Source organism: Rattus rattus, chromosome 5, assembly GCF_011064425.1.
Source record: "Rattus rattus isolate New Zealand chromosome 5, Rrattus_CSIRO_v1, whole genome shotgun sequence".
Taxonomy (NCBI): Eukaryota; Metazoa; Chordata; class Mammalia; order Rodentia; family Muridae; genus Rattus; species Rattus rattus.
The window spans coordinates 62,713,678-62,724,981 of record NC_046158.1 but is presented as its reverse complement, the minus strand read 5'-3'; the positions used below and the strand labels follow the sequence as shown (position 1 = coordinate 62,724,981).

General features: G+C 37.0%; 1 protein-coding gene and 1 pseudogene across 1 annotated transcript; both read left to right on the top strand.

Moving 5' to 3' along the window:
- The first annotated feature begins 449 nt into the window (after nucleotides 1-449).
- LOC116900235 (olfactory receptor 5AK2-like) lies at nucleotides 450-1,379 on the top strand. Its single transcript, XM_032901986.1, has one exon. The coding sequence runs from the start codon at nucleotides 450-452 to the stop codon at nucleotides 1,377-1,379; it is 930 nt and encodes a 309-aa protein (XP_032757877.1).
- A 7,238-nt stretch (nucleotides 1,380-8,617) lies between these two features.
- On the top strand, nucleotides 8,618-9,599 carry LOC116900852 (annotated as a pseudogene).
- The last annotated feature ends 1,705 nt before the right edge of the window (nucleotides 9,600-11,304 follow it).

Sequence of the window (11,304 nt, the reverse complement as noted above, 5' to 3'; positions counted from 1 at the left end):
TGCACAATTCTAAACCCAGAACTGAGGCAGACAAGTCTGACTGGTGTTCCGTGATAGCCACTTTAGCTGGCACGTCAAGTTCCAAATAAAGTGAAAGATCCTGTTGTAAAACCTTCAGCTCGCCCCATCCCCCCCCTCCCCTCCACGTGTTCATAGCCCGCCTTTCCTTTTCCCCACTTCTACTCTTTTTCTCTCATTAAACCTCTTCACGTGGAAAAAAAAAAAAAAAAACCTTCAGCTCTCAAATACGCACAGAAACATGCCTGTACATTTACCTGTACACACGTGCCCCAAATACACATAAATATGCACATGTACACACAAAGGAAAGTATTCTTTTGAAGTGACAAAAAGAACAAATATAACATTTCTAAAAACAAATAAAAATGGACTATTTTCTCTATTTTTTTCCTTTGCCAATTTCAGCTGATATTGGATTTCTACTAACCATGGAACATGGTAATGGCACCAAAGTGACTGAATTTATTCTCCTGGGATTCGCTGGTCAACATGAGTCTTGGCACATCCTCTTTGTGGTATTCCTAATAATTTATATAGCCACCTTAGTGGGCAACATTGGCATGATCCTACTCATCAAACTCCATTCTTCACTGCACACTCCCATGTACTTTTTCCTGCAGCATTTGGCTTTTGTGGACCTCTGTTATTCCTCTGCCATCACCCCCAAGACGTTGCAAAATTTCGTGAGCTCAAAACCATCCATCTCCTTCACAGGATGCATAGTTCAGCTACTAGTCTATGGCATCTTTGTAACCAGTGACTGCTTCATCCTGGCAGCTATGGCTGTGGACCGCTATGTGGCCATCTGTAACCCACTGCGCTATCCTATTATCATGTCCCAGAGACTCTGCATTTTGCTCCTGCTTGGTTCGTACACTATGGGCTTCCTAAATGCCACTGTAAATACAGGTTTTACTTTCTTATCAAACTTCTGCAAATCCAATACCATTAATCATTTTTTCTGTGATGTACCACCGATTCTCGCCCTCTCTTGCTCTAGTATTGATCTCAATATCATGGTACTGACGATCTTCGTAGGGTTTAACTTGACATTCACTGTGTCTGTGGTCATTCTTTCCTACACATTTATCTTGGCAGCCATCCTAAGGATGTCTTCAGCTGCAGGAAGGAGAAAGGCTTTCTCCACATGTGCCTCCCATATGACTGCTGTCACCATATTCTATGGAACACTCTCATATATGTATGTACTTCATGGGACCAACAAATCTCAAGAGCAGGAGAAAGTGGCTTCTGTCTTCTATGGTATTATGATTCCCATGTTAAACCCTCTTATCTACAGCCTAAGAAACCAGGATGTGATAGAAGCACTGAGGAACATAGGAAACAAATGTTTCTAGTGGAAAATGTGGTCTCCATGTCAACATAGCTCAACAGACAAGGCAACAGGGTTCTCTCCTTGGTCAGCTTGAGATGTGGCAAATACTTGTATGACATAAAGGCATTCTTTGTTGATGACACCAGAAATACCATAAAAACAATTAAATTATGAAATAAATAAGCTTGTTTTATTAGTGCTGTAAAGTAAACCTAAGATTTCTTACAATCTCATCAAGTACTATTGATGCTCATCCAGGTATATGAATAAAGTGTTGATATTGATTTTTTACATTTTATGTGCCCCCTTCCAAAGAGAATCATGTGTATTATATAAAAGTATGATATTTTCATTTTGTAATTTTATAAAACCTTCTGTAATGGTCTATAATGATTGTGTACACTGTTAATTCCAGCAATCAGAAAAACAGACAATATAGACAAAAAAAATCTAAGACTGACCCCTTTTGTGATTATTTTTCACACAGCATTAGTCAATTAAGTGGTAAGGAATAGTTGGTGGGAAGATTAACAGGATTGTGTCCACAACCTTCCAAAAAGACAAAAATAATAAGTGGCTGAGAAATGTTAGAGGCTGTTGAAAGGGCACAAATATGTTTGAATAATGTTCTTTGTAAATATGGGTTTGCACCTAATTTACTAGAAAATAATGAATCTGTTTCTTTGAAATATATATTAAAGATTAAAATTCTTCAATGAAGGGTTTAAATGGATGCATGGTTCAACATCTTTACTCATAAGGGAAATGCAAATCAAAACAACCCTGAGATTTCACCTCACACCAGTGAGAATGGCTAAGATCAAAAACTCAGGTGACAGCAAATGCTGGCGAGGATGTGGAGAAAGAGGAACACTCCTCCAATGTTGGTGGGATTGCAGACTGGTACAACCATCCTGGAAGTCAGTCTGGAGGTTCCTCAGAAAATTGGATATTGTGCTACCTCAGGAACCAGCTATACCTCTCTTGGGCATATACCTAAAGGATGCTCCAACATATGACAAAGACACATACTCCACTCTGTTCATAGCAGCCTTATTTATAATAGTCAGAAGCTGGAAAGAACCCAGATGCCCTTCAACAGAGAAATGGATACAGAAAATGTGGTACATCTACACAATGGAGTACTATTCAGCTATCAAAAAATAATGACTTTATGAAATTCATAGGCAAATGGATGGAACTGGAAAATATCATCCTGAGTGAGGTAACCCAATCACAGAAAAAGACACAGATATCCACTCATTAATAAGTGGATATTAGCCCAAAAGCTTGAATTACCCTAGGTGCACAGAACACATGAAACTCAAGAAGGATGACCAAAATGCAGCTGTTTCATTCCTTCTTTAAAAAGGGAACAAGAATACCCTTGGAAGGGGATAGGGAGGCAAAGTTTAGAACAGAGGCAGAAGGAACACCCATTCAGAGCCTGCCCCACATGTTAGCCCATACATATACAGCCACCAAACTAGATAACATGGATGAAGCAAAGAAGGGAACCCGATGTAGATCTCTCCTGAGAGACACAGCCAGAATACAGCAAATACATAGGTGAATGCCAGCAGCGAACCACTGAACTGAGAACGGGACCCCCGTTGAAGGAATCAGAGAAAGGACTGGAAGAGCTGAAGGGCTTGAGATCCCATATGAACAACAATGCCAACCAACCAGAGCTTCCAGGGACTAAGCCAGTACCCAAATACTATACATGGACTGACCCTGGGCTCCAACTGCATAGATAGCAATGAATAGCCTAGTAAGAGCACCAGTGGAAGGGGAAGCCCTTGGTCCTGCCAAGGCTAGACCCCCAGTGAATGGAATTCTTGGGGGGAGGGTGGTAATAGGGGGAGGATTGGGAGGGGAACACCCATACAGAATGGGAGGAGGAGGTGTTAGGGGGATGTTGGCATGGAAACCGGGAAAGGGAATAACATTTGAAATGTAAATAAGAAATACCCAATTTAATATAGATGGAAAAAAAAACAAAAAAACAAAAATAAAAATCTCATTATTTTTCTTCTTTAATTAGTTCCCTAAATCTAATTATAAATTTAATTCAAATTATTACAATAATCTAAATGTCAAATAAATATATTTATTTTAAGACTATCTTCTGTTTCAAGCTACTTTTTCTACCCTGTTGACCTCATGTTTGCTATGCTAAATGTCACTTGAAAATACATTTCTTCATTATTTAGCCCTTTATTTTATCTGATATTTCCTTTGAAAAATCCACACTATAAACACTTTCCATTTTTATCACAGTGAAGATAAAATAGAAGTGATCTTAAAACTTTACCAAGGTTTGTTCATTTACAGAAAGTTTACAAAATATTTCTGTTCAAACAGCTTTAGAGTTTCTAAAAAACAGTTTGTTCCAGATGGGAACCCACTGCTTTTCAGTGGATCAGGAAAATTGCTTCAGATCCTTCCCTCATTATTTTTATTATACTATCACTGTGTGGAGTGCCATTCTAGCACTCAAGCATTTCTGCTGACAGTTCTGTTCTCATTCTAAAATAATCTTAACATCCATTAAAATTCCATCTCCCAATCTATTATGTATTTATCAAACACCAAAGCAACTCCAACCACTGAGGTATACTTCATGGATGGCATTATTGTAGATAAGCTCTCTGAAAGTTCTGCTGAAATCCTGATCAGCTATGATTCATCCTAATGTTGATTTATGTATAAAAAATACTCAAATTCAATCTCTTTTAGGACAAGAAACCCATTAGCTTATTCCTAGCATGTACTAAGTGTCATGAACTTAAAAAGGTATTCATTAAAGTAGTTCTTAAAGAGTGAACAAAGAATACATACAGACAACACAGATGAGTCCATGAAGTGAGAAAGTATACTACCAGCTATCTGATGCAGTACTGCGCTCTTGAAAGTTCATGTTTCCTAAAGACTGATTGATAAATTCAACTTCTACTTCTTATATATAAACAGGTTTAAATCATGAACCAGATTTTAAATTAAGAAGAAGAAAGAAGTAACTTTATGAAATATAAGCTTATCTTTGGTGAAAGATATATTACAACATTTACCAAACAGTTTGCGTAAAAATGGCATGAAGAAGATAATATCTATCTACTTGGGAAGACCAGGAATGTCTTGCCATTTCATTAGTGTCTTCACTGCTATGGCAAAATATAGGAATTTCATTTTTAATCCTTTCGGAAAGAATTTTGATTAAATGGAATGGTAATGTGACCATAAGTAAACAGTTTGCATGGAGTTTCTGTCAGGGTTAAGGTAATATGCATCTTGCTTTTCATTTCTGAATGTGGTTGCAAGTAAAGGTTATATATTTGGGGTATGCAATAAATCATTAGACAATAAGCTAAAGAAAGGCCTTTCCTCTGCCCTTGGTTACTAAAAGGTATTTCTCTGGAGGCTTTAGCTGATGGATTGTCTAACAAAATGATTTGTTGTGGAAGTTTGGGATATTTTGTGCCAATTTCAAAGTGCACTGGCTATAGAGGCATACTATTTGGTGGTCTAGCAGTATCTTATACATAAATTTTTAATTCCCAACATAATTCTGGCCACCAAAGATCAAGTTAAGTTCAGAAGTTTGGCAATACTCCTCATGTATTGCCCTAATTTGAAAAGAAACATATTCTAGGAAAGGATGGAGTTTTCAAGTACCCCTCCCTTTAAGACTGCTCTTAAGAATCTCATGAGATAGTTCTAATGTTATCATCTCGCTAAAATAAAACTGTGTTTCAATGTGTGGCACTTTCCTAATGCCTTAGATTTTGTGGGGTTTTTTTTTGGTTGGTTGGTTGATTGGTTGGTTGGTTGGTTGGTTGGTTGGTTGGTTGGTTGGTTGGTTGGTTGGTTGGTTGGTTGGTTGGTTGGTGGATTGGTAGGTAGGTTGGTTGGTTGGTTGGTTAGTTGGTTGGTTGGTTGATTGGTTGGTTGGTTGATTGGTTGGTTGGTTGGTTGGTTGGTTGGTTGGTTGGTTGGTTGGTTGGTTGGTGGATTGGTAGGTTGTTTGGTTTCTAACAACATAAAATTATGCCTCATGAATCTGTAGAACAGAAGTCTGATAACAAATTGCTATCATTGCAGAGTTGTGGCAGAGAGTTTTAAGTGGTTGCAAACTGTCCACCTTTCCTTCAATTTTCAGAGAGAAGAAAGGGAAATACTATCATGTAGCACATGGATTCAAGTCCTTTGCACAAGAGCCCCAACCTTAAGACCTCATCTAATCACAACAATTCTCCCAAATATCTCACTACTTCATATTGAAAGATCTTCACCATTTTCTTTAAAATAATTGTTTGATATTTTAAACCTATGAATGATTCTATTGGACTCTATATTTGCAACTAATTAATGTAAAAAGAATAGTCATCAGGGCCCATCTGATCCAGATGCTATCTGGATTAGCATAGATTCTGTGCCATATATTCTATCATAGTGCACAGTTTACTGAACTTTTTTGAAGATATTCATCCAGCACCACAGAAAATAGGAGAAAAAAAGAAAGGAAGATGATGTAAAAGACTAAGAATGGATGGATGACTTCCCTGAGCTACACCTTGGGAAAGGTGAGCTCATTCCTGCAGAGAACATTAATGAACTATATATAATGTCATTGATAACCAACCTTTTGCACAACAAGACATAAAGACATTTTACTCAAACTCTCTCCTAAATGGCTTGAAGATGTCAGCATTGTTCCTATCCACATATCCCTGATGAGCTGGGAAAGGCTAGCCCTTATTGACTAATGGTGGGAGTCTAAACTGTTTTAGCTGCTGTGTAAATTGGTGTGGAGGTTTCTCCCAGAGCTGATTCTTTAATGTCACACCAACTCTACCTAATGCCTTTAAATATAGATCTATGAACACATAATGTCAGAACTCCAGAGGTTTTTTAAATATCTGGGCCTAAACACAGTTTCTTAGCCCTGTATTTGGAATGATATCCAACATGACTTATAACAGGATCAAACAAATGATTGTTAAAGAAAAGCAGCAGTACAAAAACAAGCAAAAGTAATTCCATAATGAAAATAACAGAGGAAATGTTCTATCTAATAATTTAAAATGTATTCTGCAAATACAACTTATAAAAAATAATTTATGAAATTGTTCTCAGCCCTTGAAACCTCAAGTTCAAGGAATATTGATCCCCTATGCCCTAGCTATGAACACTCTCATAAGCAGAAAACACTCACAGGGGCCTTGATGGGCAGATAGCCTGTGCCCACTACAGAGAGAGAAGCTAGAGAAAAAGGTAATGTGGAGAAAGCAAGCCAGTAAGGTTTCCAACATCTGAGCATCATTGCTCACATATAGCAAAGGGTATCATCTTAAACTCTAGAATGTTCTCTTGTCAAGGCCAGAAGTCATTTGCTCCATGATACCCATATAAAAATGGAGTGAGGAAACAAATTTTCTCAGTGAAAGTATATGAAATAGTTTTTGAAATGCTTTCTCAATTTTGCATTATATTATAAAGTGGGTGCCTTTCCATACGTACATATGTTTATCTCACTCTGCAGGGCTGTGTAACAATCTTTAAGATGAAGCCACTATAGTTTAGTTAAACTTGTTTTCAAGTGTTTATTCTCATAAGTGGTATTACAGTCAAGATGTTGTCTTAAGTAATTATGTGATTCATCCTTCTAGAAAGAAAATGAGTTGGAAAGGGTGATGTCCTTTTCCTGAAGCAGTGTGAACTCAAATGCAGGTCAGTGGGTCTTTGTACCCCTGTTCAGTTTTGAGTTTAAATGAGGCTTCAGAAACTACTCATGCTCAGGTTACTCAAGCAATTGTTCATTCTCTTTTCATCATTTGTGCGATTAGCAGACACATCATTGTAGATGGAGGAATGACATACTGAGTAAAACCTCACAGAATAGATGGATCCTCTACATGGGTATGGTGTGGTTTCTTATCAGTCCTTACCTCTTAAAAACTGTTACTCAAAGTGACATATAATTTTATATAAATTCAAAATTACATTATCTATTTACATGTGCTATTTACTCAAAACATTGTCATACATCACAAACAAGAAATTTACTGAAAAGTCAAACATCAAAAATCTAAATATTAAATTAATCAGATTATTATGCAATAAAAGGAAAAATAAAATACTACCAGATACCTGTTTTCCTGTACAAAAGATATGATAAATACCAACTCTATAAGGAAATAAGAATAAGTGAACTATCACACAATCCAGTGGAAGGAACACAGAGGTATCTGTTAGAAATATGTACTGTCGATGTTCAGTCATATTAAATCTGTGAGATGCAACCTTCAAACTGGTAATTTTGTTCCTAGAGAAATGTCACTGAGAAATTTTCACAGTGGGTTATTTGCCACAGATAAGATGTGGCCAATCTTCTCATCACTAGCAGAGAAAGCAGGTGAATGCTGAGAGATAAGCGGTCTGAGGAAAAGCTACTGAAGGGTGGTGTGTGGAACATCAGGCCGTGGATTCTACCTAATTGATCCATGATAACGTAAGAGCAGAACGTGACCTTGCTTATATAAAACTGTGAAAGAATTGTGACAAAGCTAACGTCTTCTCTTGGTTTTCACGAATTTTTGAAAATCATAGAAAGGAAACAAGAAGTTTCTCATAGATCCCTCAGTAAACACACTGACAGAAGAGTGTACATAATACCTCAAGCAGAATTGGCAAACAGAAGAGAGAGGTAAAAGGGGTATGTGCACATAAGTTGTTCAAGGTCATATAGAACTATAAGTTGAGGTTTTCATAGTGAGGGCGAATAGAATTTTCATTAAAATATATAGCTTAGAGGAACAATCAGTAAATGAACTAAGCATACTTTCATATCAAATTCTAAATTAAATAAATCATAAAGAGTGACCTTGGAGGAGCTGAGAAATAGCTAAGTCAGTAAGTAGGCTCAGATCCGCATCCACACTAATCCACATTTGAAAGAAAACACAGCCTGGAGAGAGAGGCAGGAAGATTGCTGTTCACAAGCAATGTGCCTAATGGATCCAGTAGAGGGCATATGAGGAATGATAACTATGGTTGACCTGTGGCATACATACATGCACACACATATACGTGTACACTCACATGTATATACACACAAAAACACATATATAAACATGCACACGCACACACATGCACAGATATGCAGCCACCCCCAAATATATACATACAGAAACCATAGAAACTATTCTCTGAAATCATTATAAAAACCAAATATTACGATATTTTAAAAACATCAAAATGGACTTATTTTCTCTGCTATTTTTTCCTTTGCCAATTTCAGCTGATATTAGATTTCTACTAACCATAGAACATAGTAATAACACCATAGTGACTGAATTTATTTTTGTGGGATTCACTGGTCAAAATGAGTCTTTGCACATCCTCTTTGTGGTATTCCTAGTAATTTATGCAGTCACCTCAGTGAGCATTAGCATGATCCTGCTCATCAAACTCCATTTTTCACTGCATGTTCCCATGTAATTTTTCCTGTAGCATTTGGCTTTTGTTGACCACTGTTATTCCTCTGCCATCATTCCCAGGATGTTCCAGAACTGTATGAGCACAAAACCATCTACCTCCTGCACAGGATGTGCAATGCAACTGTATGTCTATGTACCTTTATAACCAGTGACTGCTTCATCCTGGATGCTATGACTGTAGACCACTATGTGGCCATCTGTAACCCACAGCGCTATCCAATTATCATGTCCCAGAGACTCTGCATTCTAATGCTTCTTTGTGCATATACTATAGGCTTCCTATATGCCTCTGTAAATACAAGTTTTACTTTCTTCCCAAGCATTTGCGAATCCAACGCAATGTCGTTTTTTTCTCTGATGTACCACCAAAGCACTATCTTGCTCCAGTATTGACTTCAATATTGTGCTGTTGACAATTTTTATGGGTTTTAACTTAACCTTCTCTGTGTCCATTGTCATTTTTCCTACACATGTATTTTGACTGCCATCCTAAGAATGTTTTCTGCTGCAGGAAGAATAAAGGCTTTCTCCATATGTGTCACACATGATCACAATTAGTAATCTATGGAATGGTCGGCTACATGTATGTATTTCATGGGATCAACAGATCTCAGGAGCAGGGGAAAGTGACTTTTGTGTTCTATTTTATTATTATCCCCATGTTAAACCTCCTCTTGTATAGACTAAGAAACCAAGATGTGATAGAAGCCTTGAGGCACACAGGAAACAAATTATTGTAGTGGAAAATGTGGTCTTCATGTCAATGAGGCTCAAGAGGCAAGGTAACAGCGCTCTTCCTTTGGTCAGCTTTGGGAGATTTGACAAATGTTCACATCACACATTGCTTCATTATCAATGGCATCTGAAAGAGTAGAAAAAAATCATCAAATTGTTAAGTAAATAAGCTTGCTTTCTCAATGTTGAGAATTAACCCAAGATCTTTCATATTCAGGTAGTCCACTAATCAGGTAGTCCACTGACCTGAATAAATAAAATTCTAATTTATGTATTTTTGAAAGAGAATCTATCTGGATAGCTTGTTTTTTCTTTTGTACATTTTGAGCATCTTTAAAAATATGTATAATCAATCTTACAATAAGGAAAACAGAGTTAATGGGTCAGTACCTTCAACTATGAAGATTCTCCAATGGGAAAATTACATTTGATCCTCTCTTCTTTATTCTCTGGGGATAATAGCTCTTATTCCTCTGCTTGCCCATGTTATTGTTGTGCAAAAATCTCTAACTCAGAATTGTTTTAGCAATACATGCAGCAGAGTAGAGTAGAACAGAAAAATTATAGGCAAAATCCCCTTAGATTTTAGAAGCATTAGAAACCAACATCCATCCTTCTTACCTATTTTCACAATAATTACTAAATTATTGTGGTATTTGAGAAAATCTGCCACATATCAGTTTTATTGGAAATGTGAATATACAGTTATACACTCTGATGGATTGAATAAGGTTATCCCCATAGACTTATATATTTGACTACATAGTCACCACTTAGTGGAACTGTTTGGAAAGGATTAGAAGGTGTGGACTTATTGGGGGCAGGTGTTTTACTGGAAGTTGGCTTTGAAGTTTTCAAAGACCACATCAGCCCTCCTTCCTCTTTCTCTCTTTCACTTTCTAAATCCAACTTGTGGATTCAATGTGAGCTCTCAGCTTCTATGACATTATGTCTGTCTGCCTACCTTTGTGTCACCATGTTCCTCCCCTGAAATCAAGGCCCAGTGCATTCTTTATAAGAATTACCTTGGTCATGATGTCTCCTCAGAGCAATATAACACTAACTAGGACAAGACCATTAAAAGTTTACTACTTAGTGGAAAAATACTCATTTACATATACTTCATTCATGACATCCTTAAATATTGACAAATAAAAATAAAAAGAGAAACACAAAAATCAAGGCTCAAGTCTAGAAATCAATTTAAGATTAATACCAAGTATTTTATTTGAAGAGAAAATAACCCCTGTGTGCAAAACACATGTCTTACTTGTGAAAGAAAATAATTTCACACAGAAAATAATTTTGCACCTGCTAAGACACATGTTTTTGTAAACAAAACGACTTTATCTACTTCTTCCCCTTCATTTCTGAAACCAGCTGCAAGGGATATGGTACTTAGAGGAAGGATAACCAGGGTAGAATTTGCTGTTTCTGCAATGTTTCCAAAGGTCAAGGTTCACAGATGATACAAGAATTATTGAGCCACCAGGCAACCACAGCATTGCAAGGGAATCCAATCCATGGAACAAGGTGCATTACAGGAAAGAAATTACAAAACTCTGGTCTTATGTGGCACGTGGGAAGCTTGTCCATCCTCCCTTCTGTTACAATAAACCTTAATTCTACTTTGAAATGTAGACAAAAGTTATCTACAAGTAAAGATGAGTTTGTATCTTTGGCACTGTGGACTATCTCCTGAGAAGGACT

Excerpts from the sequence above, each read along its gene's own strand:
- LOC116900235 (XM_032901986.1), top strand. The coding sequence starts at position 450 with ATGGAACATGGTAATGGCACCAAAGTGACTGAATTTATTCTCCTGGGA.